General features: G+C 31.6%; 1 protein-coding gene across 3 annotated transcripts in view; it reads left to right on the forward strand.

Annotated features, from left to right (window-relative positions):
- Nucleotides 1-374: 374 nt before the first annotated feature.
- Nucleotides 375-19,812, forward strand: part of LOC143054308 (phosphatidate phosphatase LPIN1-like) — a 31,822-nt gene continuing 12,384 nt past the window's right edge. Inside the window, exons 1-12 of one of the 3 annotated variants that reach the window (XM_076227269.1) lie at nucleotides 375-535; nucleotides 5,871-6,148; nucleotides 8,565-8,669; nucleotides 9,531-9,689; nucleotides 10,356-10,672; nucleotides 10,989-11,173; nucleotides 11,858-12,005; nucleotides 14,163-14,177; nucleotides 15,891-16,187; nucleotides 16,935-17,004; nucleotides 18,039-18,218; nucleotides 19,152-19,243. In XM_076227269.1, the coding sequence (XP_076083384.1) occupies nucleotides 5,960-6,148; nucleotides 8,565-8,669; nucleotides 9,531-9,689; nucleotides 10,356-10,672; nucleotides 10,989-11,173; nucleotides 11,858-12,005; nucleotides 14,163-14,177; nucleotides 15,891-16,187; nucleotides 16,935-17,004; nucleotides 18,039-18,218; nucleotides 19,152-19,243 (1,757 nt within the window). In that variant the 5' untranslated portion in view covers nucleotides 375-535; nucleotides 5,871-5,959. Of the gene's footprint in view, nucleotides 536-5,870; nucleotides 6,149-8,564; nucleotides 8,670-9,530; nucleotides 9,690-10,355; nucleotides 10,673-10,988; nucleotides 11,174-11,857; nucleotides 12,006-14,162; nucleotides 14,178-14,585; nucleotides 14,598-15,890; nucleotides 16,188-16,934; nucleotides 17,005-18,038; nucleotides 18,219-19,151; nucleotides 19,244-19,812 lie in introns of all 3 variants that reach the window. The other 2 variants (XM_076227270.1, XM_076227271.1) reach the window with 2 other exon arrangements.

Raw genomic sequence — 19,812 nt, forward strand, 5'->3', positions numbered from 1 at the left:
ATGTATAAGATTATATATTGGAGGTGGACCCGCTCAAGACAGGCTTCAGTGATACCATATATATCAGTGAAAATAATATTTAAGGTACATTTTAAAGCAGCTAGAAGCTAAATATTTATCAAACAAAAAAGTTGAAATGTTTTACTGAAAATCAATTATTACACAACTTTATTTTTTTTCAAAATATGTTTAAATAGTTCCGGTATGGCTCATGTGATAATTGTCATTTTACTATAAATAGTACTTGTTAATTTTCTTTTAAATAAGGTTATGTGTATTGCTTTTACATTATTCATAATCAATACGATATCGTACCTTTGACATCCACCAATCAGAACGTTATATTTTCTGTGTGAACTTTAACCCCACCTCCACATGATCCGCCATTCATTCAGACGTCAAAATTTAGGTTTTCTTCAGTCTCTTCGCAAAATAAAGAACATTATCTTTGGGGGAATACAGTACAAATATTATACAATTGATCTCATCGGATATTTAAGGCCACATTAAAGGACTGAACTTAAGGAAATACTTGGTAAGTGCATGCAGAAAAAAATAAATAGAGTTTTTAATGATACCGGTGTTTGACCACACGGATATTGACCCTCGGGCTTGACTACACTGTTTCTATCACTCGTGTATTGTATATGGGTGTTTGACGTAACCGAACATAATAACTAGACTATAACAATTAGCTTTGTGATTACCAATAGACAAACAGGTGATAAGCCATCATAAGGTGAAAGTACATGTGTCTGTTACATGTTTGTGTTCATGTTTGGGAGTCTGGGCTTTGAACACTAGCTAGTAGCTGGATAAGAACATAGAATTCAGAAACTGTATATATCATTATATGTGAGTAAGTGAACATTTATATATCGTCATCAAATCTATGCAAAGATTCATATATTTTACAATAACATACTTTAATGTTGTTCTAATGCACTTGAAATTGGCAATTCATCAAAAAAGCATATTTATCTGTTTATCATTGTTTATGTTGGTCCTCTTCCAAAAGAGATAAAATATCAATGTGACATGATGTAGAAAAATATAGAACTTGATTATGAATGCTTTTATAATTGGAACATTTAGTCCATGACAATTGAATTACAGGAATTTAATTGTTGAAAACAGTTGACCTACTTACAATTGTAAACATACCTACTTGTACATGTATTAGAAATTCTAGTTTGCATTCCATGGATGTCTGTATGTTTTATCCATCATGTCCATGTAAAAATAGTTTTTAACTTATTAGACAGATAAATGTCAATGATAATCTTTTGAATAACCCCTGCCCCTTGAAAATTTGATAATTATGTTTATGTCAAATTTTGGCATGTTAAAATCATCAAATTTGTCTTGGTACGCGCTTGGTGCTACTCTTTAGTAAAATGTACATTTTGTATAACATGTATTGTAATAAACTATATAGCATTAGATAGTAAAAAATGATAAGTGGTAAAGTAAATGTCTCCTAATAGTCCATTTGCCAATTACCGATTTGATTCTGTTATTACACACTTTTTTAAGCAAATTACTTCCCTTTATCAATCGTTGACTGGTTCCATACTGGACGAAATTTGCATTTTCCAATGCAAAGCATGATGAATTGAAAGTGAAGAATTGTCGGTTTAACTAGTTTTTCATTAAAATAATTTCTGATGTCAAAAGTATTTAGCTGAACAACAAATTAATGTAATTATAAGATTAAAAAACCTTAAAGATTACTCACATTACGCACAGGTAAATTTGCTCTTTCTGCTGGCTCTCCATTGTAAATAAAAATTAATGTCCCTCATAAGGGAGACAACTAAAAAAGGGATCTCTAATTACAGGGTCAATTACGGGAATTGGCAAGTAGCCTATTGTAGATGTTTTAAAATTCTTAAAAAGTTTTTTTTTATAAAGACCAAATTATTCCACTTATATTTATGTATGTCAGTCTTATCTAAAGTTTGAACTTTGTGTCTGAGACATGCATCTGGTGAGGGGGGATTGGACCTTTATCGGGACTCCAGGATCGGGTGTTTTTAAGCTCGGGATTTCGGGATCCGGGAATTCTTTTTTTCAAATTTCGGGATCCGGGATTTTTATTTATTTAAATTCGGGACCTCAGGATTTCATGTTTTTAAGCCCGGGATTTCGGGATCATGACCCCTCCTATCCCCCCTCATCTGGTTCTAAGGGTAATGAACAATTTTGCTAAATATTATGTAACAAGATATAAAACAATAATTAACATGTTGAAAAATTATAGAAACCAGAGTCAATAGTTGGTATTATATTCTGACATGATATTTGTATTATGAAAATAGTCCATTTGCCTGCCTAATTTCTGAAGATCTGTGACACAACTAGTCTACAGAACAATTGGGAAAAAATGTTTGACCTTTGATCAGACAATTGGCAATAAAGTTGAAAATATAAATGGTGAATGTGTCAATGAGACAACAACCCAACCAAAGAGCAGAAAACAGTTGAAGGCCACCAATAGGTCTTCAATTAACACAGCAAGAAAATCTGTACTTATCTGATAGAACCAAAATTTACCTGTCATGACCATGGCCAGCTTTCAGGCATATTTAAATTATGAAAATCATACCACATCTAATTAATAATTGTAATACATTTGTAAATGGAATTAATGTCTTGTCTTGTCTTGACTAATTAATTTATATGGGTAAATAATCTGTCAATATTCTGTATTCCTACACAGTTATAATGCAGATCAATATCAATCTTAGACAGTATATGACACAGCCGAGTCAGGCTAGGAGACATTTTTTGGGAATCTCCATGATAAAAAAATAACATTTATAACCTGATGAAATAATATAGTGTCAATATTGACAACTAAGAAATATTTGTATAGCAAGAATAAAACTTGGACAAGATAATAACACGGTCACTTGCCAAAAACTTAAAGATGAGTAGTTAACAAAGTAATTTATACATGTTTCTCGTTTCTCGTTTTTTTTTATATAGATTAGACCGTTGGTTTTCCCGTTTGAATGGTTTTACACTAGTAATTTTGGGGCCCTTTATAGCTTGTTGTTCGGTGTGAGCCAAGGCTCCATGTTGAAGGCGGTACATTGACCTATAATGGTTTACTTTTTTTTAAATAGTTATTTGATGGAGAGTTGTCTCATTGGCACTCACACCACATCTTCCTACATCTATCTCTGGTACAGTTGCTAAAGTGTTTGATAAGGTTGCACCTGAAGGCAAAAAAAAAAATACCCAGCCTCTGTCTCACAGCAGAAGAAAAACATCAAATCTGGATAAAAAATTCCGCTTGCAGTCTGACACCATTTATATCGTAAGGACATAAGGAAGGTTATCTGCACTGGCATGACTGGGTTCATTGGGATTTAAACTTGTGATTAACTGTGTCAGATAATGATTTAAAAAATTAAAAACTTGTTTAAGTGTGAGCCAAAATTAATTGTTTACTTCTTAACCTTATTCGTTTAAAAAAATATCATAAAATGTACCATATACCTGATTTACATTTATTTAAAAGAAATCATAATGTAGTACCAAAGATTTCTCATATATTTAGTAACATAAAAATATTCTCTGAACCAAACAATGTCTGAAATTTTCTTGGAAATCTATTCAACCCGGACACGATCATCGAACTGAAAAGATAATCCATTGAAATTGGGGCTATATTTAAATTTTATGAATTTTTAACAAGCTTAATATGCAGGTATGAAGCCTACAATGTACAATGTAACCTGTTATTAAAGCAGTGAAATAACGATGATTCTTTCACAGTTAATCATCATGTTAAGGCCCGTAGCCAGGATGTTACTAAGGGGGGTTATTTTGAATTTGACACTCTGACTTTAGTAGTCCAACTTCAAAAGGTAATCTATATTTTAAATCTTATAGTATTTCCCTAGTAGTTATTTGTTTTTAGAATGGAATTTTTCCAAATTTTTCCAAACCCCTCCAACCCCCCTCTAGCTACAAGTTTGATGTCTATATTTAGGTATTTAGATATTGTACAGTGAAACATTCTATCTATTAGTTTATAAGTTATTTAAATCAAATATATATATACAGTCTTTATTGTATAGCCCCTAGTCAGTCTTTTGTTATTTGTTTTGTGTTGGGTTGCTGTCTCAATCGACATGCATGAATATATATATATACCACACATGTCCATTTAGGAGGCCTCCCAGTGGCAGATCTAGGGATTGGACCCCCCCCTTTTTTTTTTGGACGATCAATGCATTTGAATGAGGAAATGTGGTTGTAACCCCCCCCTTTGTCCTGGGTTGGGAACCCCCCGTATTAAAATGGCTAAATCTCTCCAGGCACTCTGGCTACCTCCACCCATTAAAACTGACCACCACTAAATAGCACCATAATGCTGAAAGTGGCATTAAACACCAATCAGTTAATAAATCTCCATTTATTCTTACAAGGTTTAGTCATTTAAAAAAAATACGGTTGGAAGTAGGTTTTGGTTCAATAATTTCCAGGTAATTTGTAGTATTTCATCAAAGTCAAAATAGTCACAAAACATTTTATTAATAGCTATTTATAGTTATTTCAAAGAGATGAGCAGATAAGTATGTATGTATGTTAATATTATTCAAAAGAAAAATGTCAATAACATTAAACAATTTGTACTTTTACCATTGTTTAGTTACAGATGAAGTTTTATTATATCCTGTTTAAGTACATGTAATATTACATGTATAGAAATATCAGTAAACTTTATTATCCCTGAAAATTCTTATATAAATTCTAACTGCAATGTCTGCCAAGTAAATGCCAGTATTATAAAATTAAAAAAAAAATCAATTCATACTTTTAAATGACTGTTTAACAGACTTGTATGGAAATAAAATTGGGTCACTTTGTTTAGATATATATCACTGTATATCTTACATTTTCTTATGACAAGGTTGTAATTGAAGCAATATTGTGAAATATATCAGTCAAACTTTTATCACTGAAAATTCTTATTCTATTGGCTGTTATGCATGTTATGGTCATGTACCTGTCTGCCCTACATATGTACACAATGCCAATAGTAAAACGAAAATCAATTCATTACTGAAGGTTTTTAAATTACTGTTTAAAAGACTTGTATGGAAATAAAATTAGGTCACTTCGTTGTAGGTGCAATGAACTCTGAGGTGTTGTTATTCAAACCCCCATAAACCAAAAGATCATGGCAACAACATTCATGACATAACATGGTAAAAAACATACATGTATATATAGAGCTAATTGCAATCATATATTTATAAGACTGACAATCATGAGATTTTAAGATTATTTAATCATGGCTTGTGACCATCTTATATCCTGAACAAGCATGACAAGCAAAAAAATATGGTGGGTTAAATCAGATTTAATCTAGCCAGTTGCCTTTGAATAAATATTTATTTTTACCATGATGTCATTATGTCAACTATTAGCAAAAGCCATACTGTGTAGTTATTTATAATAGGCAGCATTCTTACTAAGATTTTTAAAAGCGAGTCTAGGCACTCACCATTGTTGGCCGTGGTGACTCTGATGAGTCAAACAGTAAGAAAAAGATATTTTATTGCGAATATAATTTATTATTTTAGTCTTTATGACCTAATAGAGCAATGAAATGACATTAAATTCAGATTACGTTTAAAATTTTGCTATATAAATGATGATACGTGTGTTCAGTTTATACAAAATATTTTGATCTTGATGCATCTTTGGACTCGCCAGTTTTGTAATGGTGAGTCCAGACAGATTTTCATGAGTCCAGGACACCTTAGTGAGAACCCTGATTAACCATGGCTATAAAATATGAAACTTTAATCTGAATCATCTTTTAAAAGTTATTTCACATTTATTCGCAGGTTTTGGAAAAAGAAATTTTCAACAAATTTTAAAGACATCCTGAGCACACACACTGAAATGTCTACCATGTAAGGGAAGATAACCCAGCATGAGTTATTTCAGTTATGTCGGAAAACTTTTTTCTAACGTCAAAGGATTTTACAATGAAATCAATGCAGCAACGTTAACAGGTGCTATAGATGTCATTATTGTCGAACAGGAAGATGGGGGATTCAAATCGTCACCGTTCCACGTTAGATTTGGTAAACTTGGGGTCATTCGAGCTAGAGAGAAAGTGGTGAGTTCGATGATTAATACTTGTAATAATAAACAAATGATACATGTATAAAAAAAATAACAGGAAAAAACAAAATGTACAGGAATCAGGGATAGTGCATAGTTAAACAAACCACAGCCTCACTCTGAAAACAGATATTAATGTCTTAATCTTATTGAGTGTGTAATTTTGATTAAAATTGGTGAATTTTTTTGATTGACAGAATTATTAAAAATGTTTTGAATATATGAAACATGGTATATGTGTGAGTGTATGTAATGTGCAATATATATCAATGTTTTACACACCTTTTAATAATAACAGAAAATCAAAATGAAAAAACTACAAAAGGACTATACAAAATGATACACAACAGTTAACAATGCTAATTTAGAAAAGTAAAACATGAGCAAGACAAACTACACTAAAAATGAGTGTGATCTTAGGTGCTCCAAAAGGGTAAGCAAATTCTGCTCCACATCTGGCACCAATCACATCAAAAAATGTACATTTATTTATTAAAGCACATACAATATTGAGATATATGTATGTAAAAAGATCACACTTAAACAATGATGGAAAAACTACTCTTACATATATATATTTCCATAAAGGAAGCTTTAAGTGCTCGATACTTAAACACCTACAAATTTGACTTGTGTTTAGTGCTGTCTCATTGACATATAAATCTTGTGACAGTGAAATCTATTTTATTCTTTGTTTTTGACCCAGTTAGAGACTACACAAACAAATTGGTCTGTTTTTAGAACATGTAGAAATTAGAATGATATGGGTTATCTTTAACCTGGTTACTGATTGTAAGATTGTACTGGTACCAGTACATTGAGTACAGTGTTTAAACCAAATATACATTATTATTCAGGGGAAAGCAATTTTCGTGGATTTCATTGATTTCATTAATTTAAATGTTCAATAAAATACAAAGTTTGTCAAGATTTTAATGCAGACTTCAATGTAAAACTACAAAATCAAATGATTAAATATGGAATACAATTTTTCCTTAATCTATAAAAATTGATACAAACGAAAATAAAAGAATCCACAGTTTTTTTGCATTCAGTCTGCAGAGAAGTTAAAAAAAAATCCACTTTTTGTACAAATCTTTCCAAATTATTTACAAGACCAGCTTAATACTCTTTACATAGATATAAGAAGATGAAATATGAGTGCCAATGAGACAAATCTCCATCCAAGTCAGAATTTATAAAAGTAAACCATTATAGGTCTAAGTACAGCCTTCAACACAGAGCCTTGACAGACACCGAACAGCAATCTATAAAGGGCTCCAAAATATTACTAGTGTATACATGATCCTGATGATAGAAACTCCTTTAACAAATGTTTAAAGATCACAATGGAAAAATGATGGATGATATGATATATATAACATACAGTATTAAGTTAAGGTGGTAGACCTTTGTTCAGGGAGACAACTCTTTAAATCAGTTATGTGTTTGTTAAAGTCAAGTTTCATCAATATTTTTTAAGCATTTACCTGAAACAGATTGGAAATAATCTATGTAACCTAGAAGCTTAGAATATATTTATGAAAATGGCTGACACAAACGTACTGATAATTTTAAGAGTTATTTCCCTTAACCTAGGTCTACCTCCTTAAGTCTACCTGACAACAAGGTCAAAGGCGATGATTTATTTCAAATCTCTCAGATTGCTATTACTGTTATTTCTTACAATTTACACAAGATGATGGATGATATGATATATATAACATACAGTATTAAGTTAAGTCTACCTGACAACAAGATCAAAGGCGACGATTTATTTCAAATCTCTCAGATTGCTATTACTGTTATTGCTTAGAATTTACACAAGATGATGGATGATATGATATATATAACATACAGTATTAAGTTAAGTCTACCTGACAACAAGGTCAAAGGCGACGATTTATTTCAAATCTCTCAGATTGCTATTACTGTTACTGTGGATTCATTTATTTTCGTGGGTATCAATTTTCGTGGATTGCTGAAATTTTGCATATTCGTGGCTATTTAATTTCGTGGTTTTGCCAATCTCTGTATACAAAACCTATTTAATAAGTGTATTCGTTGAACATTTGAATTCGTGGTTCACCTGTACCCACGAAAACCACGAAAGTTGGTATCCAACGAATAATAATGAATCCACAGTATTTCTTAGAATTTACACAAGATGACCATCTGTTGGTTAGTTACTCATACTTTTATTTAATTCTTAGGTTGACATAGAGATAAATGGCGAGGCTATTGATTTGCATATGAAGTTGGGAGAATCTGGTCTGTCTGTTGATTGCTCATACTTTTAATTTAATTCTTAGGTTGACATAGAGATAAATGGCGAGGCTATTGATTTGCATATGAAGTTGGGAGAATCTGGTCTGTCTGTTGATTGCTCATACTTTTAATTTAATTCTTAGGTTGACATAGAGATAAATGGCGAGGCTATTGATTTGCATATGAAGTTGGGAGAATCTGGTGAAGCTTTCTTTGTTACAGAGATTCTGACAGATGAAAATGTGGAGGTTTGTAGGAACAAAGAACATAGTAAAATTTTAAAAGTTGTTTACTGTTCAAATATGTATTTTAGCAAACAAAATTAAAACACTTGTAGACATGATTTCTGAAAGATATTAAAAGACCTCACAGAAAAGTTCATTTAATTTTCATGTCTGCCATGTCTTTTACCAATAAACAAAATTGAAGCTAAAGGTTTAAATCATTGTAAATTGAATTAAAAAACTTTTTTTCAATGATTTAAGGAGGTAGACCTAGGTTAAGGGAAATAACTCTTAAAATCATCAGTACGTTTGTGTCAGCTATTTTTATAAATGTGTTCTAAGCTTCTAGGTTACATAGATTATTTCCAATCTTTTTCAGGTAAATGCTTAAAAAACATTGATGAAACTTGACTTGAACAAACACATAACTGATTTAAAGAGTTATCTCCCTGATCCAAGGTCTACCACCTTAAACTCGAGTTGTTTTGTTTGTAGGATTTTTGGTTTGAATTTAATTGGTTTAGAATATAAGCACACACAAATTGTACATTTTTGGTATCATAAACATCAGATTTTTTTAAAAAGTAGAACATCTACCATTTGTCTACCAAAATCAATAATTTTGACATGGTTATCATGTTTATTCATTATTGTGAGTCCAGAGGTAGAACTTAAATTAAAAAAAAAAATGAAGTTATAAAATGTCACTTTGATGAATTTCTATCAGAAATTTTTCTAATTAAAAACTGCATATTTATGCCGCTGAAAATTATCATGCTTTTAATTGTTTATTTTATAGGAGATTCCGGCTCATTTGGCCACATCAACGATGCCCTCTAGTGTTGACCTTATCATCATTTGTAATATATTGTTATTATTTAATAGGAGATTCCGGCTCATTTGGCCACATCACCGATGCCCTCTAGTGTCGACCTCATGGAAAAGGGAGTGATGGAGATGAAGAAGAAACATGGAGAAAAAAGGAAGAAAATCAAGAAAATCAAAGACCTAGATGAACAAGAAGAGAGTGAACAAAATGAAGCGGTGTGTGTAATAATAAAAAGTAGCATTATAAATACATGAAATTTTAGTGTGATTTGTAGAGATTCTTTGTCATGATCTATTTAATTGGAAATTCAGAAGTTTTTGAGATGATATTTTTTTTGGTGAAATTTGCAACAGAATAGGCATTTCAAAAATGAAAAGTAGTTTTTTAAATTTTGGTAGCAGTATTTGTAAATTGTATGCAGCATTTCAAAATGTTCAAAAAAATTCTCTTTGTGTTGATCTATTTAAAAAACAGTTCCATTTTCATATCACATCAGCATATTCTTGTCCTAGATTCACTAAGGCTCATGTGAATATTGATATTGGTTCTGTACAATAGAGTAGGCAAAGGCTTCTAGATGGTCATCTGGAGTGAACATTCTGTTTCTTTACTACCATCTTAAAAACAGAAAACAAGTTAAGTCAGTGTAAGTTATGGTATTCAATATGTTTACAAAATCTTATGTTAAATATGAATGGACATAGGTGAGCTTTCCACAGCAGTGGATTGGTGTCAACCAGCTGAGATGACGTGTATTTTCAATTAAAAGATAATCCACTGGATATTTTCAAATCCTTAGTTTTATTTCTTTGATATTTGACATTAAGATGTCGACCATTTTTTCTAAGTTCAATAATTCTTAGTCCATTTTTACTTTTCAGACAGGGCAAGACAGTTTGACAGAGGCAAATGAACAGAGTAGGAAAGTAAGAAGGAAACGATCAACAAAGAGGAAGAATCAGGCAGAAACTCCAAAAGTTGAATCCAGAACAGATGACTCTGAAATCTTTGAGATCGATGACGTTTCTTCCGACGAAGAATTAGCAAATCTTGCCAGGATTACTCCTGGCTTGTCCAAATCTATTAGCCTCCCTGTTGTGGAGGAGAATAAGTTTGAACGTACAAGGGAATGGGCCACTACATCATACGATGGATTCTCTCATGTATTTAGTGACACAGAAATGTCACCAGTTAGTAGGTTAGTAGGTCAAATACACAATGTCATATAATAAGAGTGTCACAATAGACATATTTACACTTGTATGCGAATTTATCTGCCATAACTTAAAAAGTCAAAAAAAAAAGGGTACTGCAAAATTTTGCATCACAATTTAAATCATTTAACACCATTTTTTAAAATTGTTTATTTTTAGGATACCAGAAGGTTATTTTGAAACAGATCTAAGGTCAATTGCAGCAAATTCAGCTAAATACTCAAAATATCCCGAAATAGTCTTGACTTGAAGAAACAGTCCAGGCTTATATTAAAAAAACTTGATAATTTCTTATTTTAGCCCAGTTGGAAGCAGACCACCCTCCCCTAAGAGTGATACTGAGGTAGAATGTAACAGACATTCAAAAGACTCATTCTTCACTGAAGAGGATACAACACTATGGGAATGGGGAGATTTGCCTAGGAAGTCTGTGACAGAAGTGCCGACATCTTCTGGTGAGACAGAGCCAAGAGACCATATAATGGGTATGTATTAATTCACTTGCACACTTGGAGTGGGACTATATTGCAAAAATCTTTATTGTTTGTCCAACAAATATTTTGTCACACTCTCGTTGGAAACTACTTACTGAATGACAGTTAGCAGCTTGGCAGGAAGAAGTTGTAATATATGTTTGCTTGAATCTTAGATTATGTCTAGCACAACCAGGCTGCTTACTTGTTACATTTATCTAATATGAATGAAGGACTGCTGGCAAAACATGTCTACTTCATAAATTTGCAGATTACTTGTGTGTTGTCAATTTGGTGGTATTCAGATTTATCTAATATATACAAAGGGAAGTAATCCACATAATATTATAAAATTGTTATCTCTCCTATTAACATTTTGTCACCTTTCATGCACAGTATATATACTATTTGTTATATATATATTTATAATCATTGTAATTGTTGTATAAAACTTCAAGCAAGCAACTCATGGGTTACATGATTATAAAATAAATTTTGCAAGCATATAAAGTTTATGACCAATTGTAAGTCATAGGAACTGTAAAAAGCATAAGGGTAAAGGATAAGAGCTCCTCAACTTTTATATTTCAAAAATCAAAAGTTTTCTTCCAGAAATAAAATATCCTGGATTCATTTGAACCCCTTAAGAATCATGATGTTGTATTTGTTATTTTACATGATAATTTATTATTTTAGACCCGAAGCAATCGTCATCAGGGTTGTTCCAGTTCATGAAGAGTACAAGGAATGTCCGAAACAAACCTGAGTTAGAGGGAATATATCTTGATGATCTTAACTTAGAGGAAATGAGTCCAGAAGTCGCAAAGCTATACTTCCCCAAAAGGTAAGCAATTAAAGGTCACAGTTCACTTTAATAAGCTTTCGGTTATATTTAATAGGTGTTGAAATTATAGTTATATAAATTTATTAACGAAATGTTTCCATAAGTAAGATGGCAAAAAGATATGTTTAGGATTTGTTGACGAAATAATGTTTGGTTAGTAGGTCAGGAATATATATTTGTTGGGGGGTCGCATATCAGAAAACATTTTATTTATTTATATGTTTACAAGAACTTGATATTTTAAAAAAATAAGAAGATGTGGTATAACTGGAGATCTTTATCAGAGACAAAAATGATTAAGAAGTTAACAACTAAAGGTCACTGTATTGGTTTCAATAATGAGAAAAACCATACCTCATAGGAAGCTTCAAAAGGCCTGAAATGACAAAAACAACACAATTCAAACAAAAACACTAACCGCCTGATTTATGTACGAAACAAAGAACCAAACACAAATAAGATAAACAGCAACAATTACATGATTCTTACTTGGGATAGGCATCAGTGTTCCAGCTAGCATGAAATGGAGGGGCGCCGCGCCCCGCCCCCGAAATTTTGCGCCCCTCTGCCTTTTTTAAGCGCCCCTGCGCCCCTCTGTGCCCTTTTGAAAAAAAGTTTAAAAAACGATCTTTTTTCCTCAAATCGTCGCCATTTTGTTGAGTTCTTTATACACACACTTCATTAAGACAACAGATTAAAATTGTTGACACTTGTTACCTGATTATAATCACCTAATTGATTAGAGTCAATTACTTAATCAGGTGAAATTTACGACCCTGTCTAATCCCTTTACCCTGAAGCACCAAACATCGAAGTTAAATAAATTGATTATTTTAACACCTGACGATGCAAAATATAATTTATAAAATAAATGTGAACGGTGTTCATTTCTATTGTATTTGTTATTTATTATGTCATTTAAAAAGAATCATTCCAATAGGTCAACACGCAAAATGCATGAAACATGATGTAACTTTGACCTCCATAGCAGAGTTCAAAAAATTTATGGGTCACTGAATATTCACAATTCAGATCGTTTTTGTTTTGATGTTTTTATTTTTGAAACTGATCTTTCAAACTAGTTTTAATCCAGAAGAAAGTAAAAACATTGCTTGACTGTACCTTAAGTTGAATATCTATATCCAAATTAAATTAATTAAAACTGTAATCCATGATCACAAATTGAATGCTTTGTTTACAATTGTTCAAAGCCATGTGCTTTTTGGCGGGAAAATTCGGGAAACCCCTTATTAACAGGAAACAGTTACATTTCATTGTTATTTATAGACAGTAGGAATTTCATTTTGGAAATCATTTTGATTACAACTTCTAAGATTTATTCATGAAAAATTATAATAATTTCTTGGGGTGAAACTGATAATACTTTTTTTATTAAAATAATTTACATCTAGGGGTATGGAAAGGGGGGCTGTTTTTTTTTGTTTTTTTTCTCAATAATATTACAAATATATATAAAGTTCACCAGTCTGAAAATACATGGTTATACTGCCTGCAGTAAAAACAAGCCTGGTAAGGCCTAAAAAAATTCTACAGGGCCCTTGTAAAAACTTTTGAATCCAGGCTGGCCTTCAGAGAAAATGTTAAGTATTGTTCCTGACTGTATTGCAGATTTATGTGAAGTTTTTAAACTGACATGCACAATTCATTTCACAAGTGTAATAAAAATAATTCTACAGAACAACGCAGCGCATCACGTTGCAAATTCATCTTAGACCCACCATGCATCAAGAAATATGTCTTTATGTGGTAATATTAAGTATTTGATTTTTTTTCAGTGAGAACGCGCTAAAGTGCCCTTTTTAAAAACGCGCCCCTCTATTTTCAAATCCTAGCTGGAACACTGGGCATGATAGGCTACAATACAGTATTTAAATTAATTTGATTTTATAGGAAGTTTACAATGTGTCAATATTAGCAAAAAGACATAAAATGTTTGACAAGTTATTGATAGTTTTGATGTTTTTCTGTTTATGAATGAGTTTATAACAGAATTTTGTAATAATATATCGGGAATGTATATAAAATGGAATGCATAAGATTGTCGCATGATTATTGTGAGCACATGCTTACAGTTTAGACTACTTTTGATTTTTGTTTAGCTGCTATAAATATTGAATGTTTTGATTTCGTCTATAGAAGCTGCTCCGAGCAGTAAGTAATTCATTAAGCCTTCTTTTTAACCTGCAGCATATTAGATATACATTGTAGTGCACTTTTTTCAAATACAAATAAAGCTTTTTCTGGTTTTTTTTTTTATACCTGCAGCTTTTTTGTTTTTAAGTAGATATAGTGCACTTTTTTTTAAATATTCAAAGATCTGTTTTAAATGTTTAAAAGGTTTTTTTATACAAAGTTTTTTTATACAAATTTTTTTTTTTTTTTTTTTTATACCTGCAGCTTATTTTTGTTAGAAGATTTAGTACACTTTTTTGTATTCAAAGATCAGCTTTAAATGTTTTTTTTTTTTATATATATACCATATACAATGTATACACATGCTTTTCCCTTTTTTTTTCTTTTCACAATATATTATGCTTATTTTAATTTTACTATTTAAAGAATGTCGTATATGTAAGTAGCTTGGTGAATTACCTCCCCTTCAAATACCACTATACTGTCTGTTAATGTAACATTTGACTTGTGTGTGTGTGTATGCTAATTTCTTGGTTTTATTGAATTTTCAGCAATATTACTACATGTATGGCTTGTGTAAAAATTAAAGTAATAAATGCAAGAAATAATTTTTGAATTGACGTTTAAAACAAGTTATCAGTTTTTGATGGGAGGTAGAAATGTTCTTTTTAGGTCATGTGTAGCTGATTATGAATAAAAACATGTTTACATTGCTGAAAATTTATCTTTGTGTAACTGTATATTTGTAAATGCATGATCTATATATATATATACATATAACTTGTGTAGTCTTTCTAATTTATCATAAAGGTATTGATAAAATATTCAGTTTCTTTAACACTAGAAATCATACCCATGTAGTACTCAGCTAGTTGACGATTATTTTGAAGTTTTCACATAGTACATGAAAACATCCTATTAGTGTCATTAAATTCATTTTATACTTTAATATTGGTTGTGCATTGGCGGATCCAGGGGGGGGGATTCTGGGGGTTTGAACCCCCCCTTTTTTTAGACGATCAATGCATTTGAATGGGGACATGTAGTTGGAACCCGCCTTTTTAAAATGGCTGGATCCGCCCCTGTTGTGTGTACATATACTCTCATTAACCTGATGTAGCATGAGGTTGTTCGAGAAATAAATGTATGATAGATTGCAAGGCACTTTTTATATTATCCAACAATTCATTCATTTGTTTTAATTGATAATTTCTATGAACCTTTTGGCAATAACAACCAACCATTTAATTTTAAAATCCCTATGTCACAAAAAAGCAAAAACTTCTAACAGTATTAGAAGTTCTTTAAAAAAAAAAAAAAAACCAATATGGTTCTATTTGCTCTATTATCCTAATTTTGATTGGCTGTAAACGGCCCAAATGTAATCATTTAATTACTGTGGATTCATTTATTTTCGTGGGTATCAATTTTAGTGGATTGCTGAAAACTTGCATATTCATGGATATTTAATTTCGTGGTTTTGCCTATCGCTGTATACAAATCCTATTGAAAATATGATATTCATTGAACATATGAATTCGTGGTTAACCTGTACCCACGAAACCCACGAAAATTGGTATCCAATGAATAATAATGAATCCACAGTAAGCGTTATCTTATTTTTTGCTTTATTGGTTTATAAACAAAGTAACATTAGGTAATGACATTCATATCTTACATTAAAGTCAATAGTGTGCCCAGTCTTCTTCATGATTTTGTTGTTTATTCTAGGTTTCACCAGACCCAGTTCCAGTCGATCAGAGAAAGAGAAGAAGACACAGAATCTGGTCGTGGTGCCTCCCTTCCTGTCTCCCCTAACTCTGTAGAGGGCGCTGTATGTGGACCACCTGTTTCCTTTCTGAGGTCAGAGGTCAAATCTCTAGGTGCCTACTCTATGTCTCTCTGTGGTGGTTTGTCAGAAGGTGTGACCTTGGAGAAGTTCATGCAGAAGATTGTTACTTTTGAGGACCTTTGTGACAATTTTGGTATGATTAACAACCCAGACCTGGTCATACGTATTGAAGAAAAGTAAGTTGTATTAAGATTTCTAAAAGAGGGGCCAAAGATACCAGAGGGACATTCAACTTTATAAATCGAAAAAATAAAATGGCAACATAATGGCTAAAAAAGAAAAAAGACAAACAGACAAATAAAGTACTCAAGACACAACATCGAAAAATGAAGGCTAAGCAACACAAACCCCACTAAAAATAGGAGTCATCGCAGGTGCTCCAGAAGGGTCAGCAGATCCTTCTCACCTGACATTAGCAATTCTACTGTGAATTCATTTATTTTTTGTGGGTACCATTTTCGTGAATTAATTAAAAAAAAAGGTGTACTTTTGCAGATATATAATTTCTTGGTTTTACTACATGTACTAAGCCTCTAGAAATTTTGTTTTCTGTTGAACACATTCATTCATGGTTCAGCCTTTAACCACAAAATTGATGTTACTTGGTATTCCACAAATGATAATGAATCTACAAGCTATTCTATTGATAATGCCAATCTTTATGTATAGAGATTATGAATTTGATTTTAAACATGGATTATATTCTTTTCCAGAATTAAATTTATTTTACTGTTTTAATGGGGGACAGCACATCCAAAAACAATAATATACTGAATGACATTACATCACAAATTGCCTTGAAATTGGGTATTATAAAAAAAATTACCAGCAATATTATTTCAGAAAGCCAGAGACCCTCAAATAACAATCTTTTTCAATTTGAAATAATGACATACTAAATTTGCCTGTTGAATGTTTTATAGGTATTATAACTGGTTGACAGCTGCACCGATGATTCTGGCTCACCTGGTGTTTGAAAGGGACCTTCCACAGGTATTTATTTGATCTTTTGCAAGAAATAGATATGCACAAGGTCAAAATAGATATTGATTTATAAGTATATAAATAAGAAGATGTGGTATGAGTGCCAATGAGACAACTCTCCTTCCAAGTCACAGTGTGAATATGTAGAGTAAAAAAAGAATACTAAAAATAAATGCCATTTAAAAAAATGAAATGAATTTAAAACTCTACTGCAAATCACCTGTTGGAATTTTATTAATATTTTTCCTTTTCCAATTGTGCTTTTTAAATACTGTGTTATGGCTCATCATTCAAGCCTTTTTAAACATTTCCCTTCAAGATTTTTCGGTTGTGTTTCCCAAAGTTGTAAACTGTCATCTAGTATGGGGATGTTGAGGAAAAGTGTGTCCTTTTTTGTATAATTAACTCCAATAGTTTTCAAGCCAGATCCATTAAATTTCACTGATAGCTTGGACAGATATTAAAGTTGTGTGCCAGCTAACATAAACTGTTTTGGAGTACCATTCCATTTCTCAACACTTCGTCAGCTAAAAAAAGTAATAGACAACTTTCGAGTTCGGTGCATTTCCGTCAAAAACTCTGGTTTTAGTGAACGTCATTTGTGCGTTTAGGGGCGTCGTCACTTCCATTCCAATGTTGAGCGAGTGGTTGGAAAACTATAATTCTATATTGTACGAATTATTCGGCAAATTGAATTCTCAAAATTGACAATCAGCATTGCTGTCATTAGGGAATTGTCATAATGTACCTACAGAACAACCATTATTTCTAGTTTATCCTGCACAATGGCGATCACTAAGACGCTTGATGAACGTAAATAGTGCAGGGATACAGGCGACCCCCTTTATCTTGTAAATGACGTCATAAAGGCGCATATAATTGACGAGTTTTTGCCGGTGACGGATGAACTCGAAAGTGGTCTATTATATAATCAATGCATACAGCAGTCTAACCTAAATCATGAATTCATCACAGAACTTTACATATTTTAAAAATTTGATACATTAATTTTATATTCAGTATTTATTTTTTATACATTACAGTCCTCTATGAAGAAATTGACAGATGAATATATGCCAAAAAAGAAAGAAAAGAAGACTAGTGGTGTGTCTTCATGGTTTTCATGGGGAAGGTCATCAAAGGTCATAGATCAGTCACAGCCACAGGACAAACAGGCCGTTCAGACATCTATGTCCGATTCAGAGATAGGAACAGGAAAAACAGTAAGTTTTATAGAAGTCACACATTTTGATGTGGTCATTAAATTGCGAAAAATTAAGGCATAAGTTGTGCAAAAATAAAAACTTTTATTTTGAGTTTGAAAGCAGAATTTGAAAAACTGCATTAAAATTTGTCTCACATTTTTGTCCATTGTTCAAGGATCACAACAATGAATGCATGCAAAAATTTCTGAACATACATTATTATGAGATCGAGAGCTATTGGAGGTGGAACCCATCTTTGAAAAGATATTATTACCCTTAGGTGAGACAAAATTAGTTTTGTGTTCTTAATTGGGATATATATCTATATTTGTAATTTCTGGATTGATAGTGAAAATATATGAAATCTATTTTCCTTCTTTTTACTATCATTTAAATCAAAACCATGAGTTCAAATGAAAGAGTTTAAAAAAAAGTCCTAGAAATGAATTAAAATATTTGTTTTCCCCTCATATTTTCTGTTCCTTGTGTTTTTAGTTATCTGTTTCTTCAGAATAAACCAAATAATAAATAAATTTAGTTTATGTTTTCATGAACGTTTTCAAGACATTGGTTGTATTATATCTGACATGCAGTTTTAACTTCAGTAAGTTCAATGTAATGTAAACTAATATGTTTTTCTGTATACCTTTGTCCAACTTAGGTGATACCAGAATAAATAATATATATACTAATAATGGCCAGAGTCACTTTTGAGGACCCAGACTACCAATGAGTTCTTAAGAAGTCACTACATCTACATTTTGTAATTGCTCTGTAAAAGATATATACTTTAATTTGGGATTTCTTTATTTTGAAGAAAATAGATCAAACCTTAAAAATACCAATGAATTGTATCTATTCTTCTTGCTTATACTTATAAAGGTAACAAGTTGTACACATTTTGACATTATGTACTTTCTTTAAACAATGATTGCAAATTGTTGTTTTCAGACTGATGAAAATTCAACATTAAGTCCCCCTACCAGCCTGCCTGCAAGTGTATCTGGTAGTCCAAGGAAAGTCAGAAAAAATACAGATAACAGGTTTGTTTAAGCAACTGTACCATATTACACAAATAATTTCTAAAAGAACCATGTATGATTTAAGCACAAAAGTTGGACATTATAATTCTTTGTTTCTTTTTAATGAGTTTAATTTGATTTAACAATTGAATGCTTCTTTTTGTTATATATCAGGGTAAAGTGCTGATGAAGCATATTTTGTATGAAGTCCAGATATTTGAAATGTGGGCAAGAACAAGGGTTATCAAGACCATAAATTACCAAAAATTGACTTTTAGTTGTTTAAAAAATAATATATCTATTCTGAATCATGAAATTTCGTATTAGATTATAACGCTTAGATTAAACAGTTTATAATTTAGGCTTGTCCATTAATAATGAGTTGTATCCAACCACAAAACTTCAACATGTAAAATTCAACCAATTAGAATGCCTTTTAAATCCTATGAAATTTGTGGGGTTCGTGTTGTTTATTCTTTAGTTTTCTATGTTGTGTCGTGTGTGCTGTTGTTTGTTTGTCTTTTTCATTTTTAGCCATGGCGTTGTCAGTTTGTTTTAGATTTATGAGTTTGACTGTTCCTTTGGTATCT

This window comes from Mytilus galloprovincialis, chromosome 12 (genome assembly GCF_965363235.1).
Source record: "Mytilus galloprovincialis chromosome 12, xbMytGall1.hap1.1, whole genome shotgun sequence".
Classification (NCBI taxonomy): domain Eukaryota; kingdom Metazoa; phylum Mollusca; class Bivalvia; order Mytilida; family Mytilidae; genus Mytilus; species Mytilus galloprovincialis.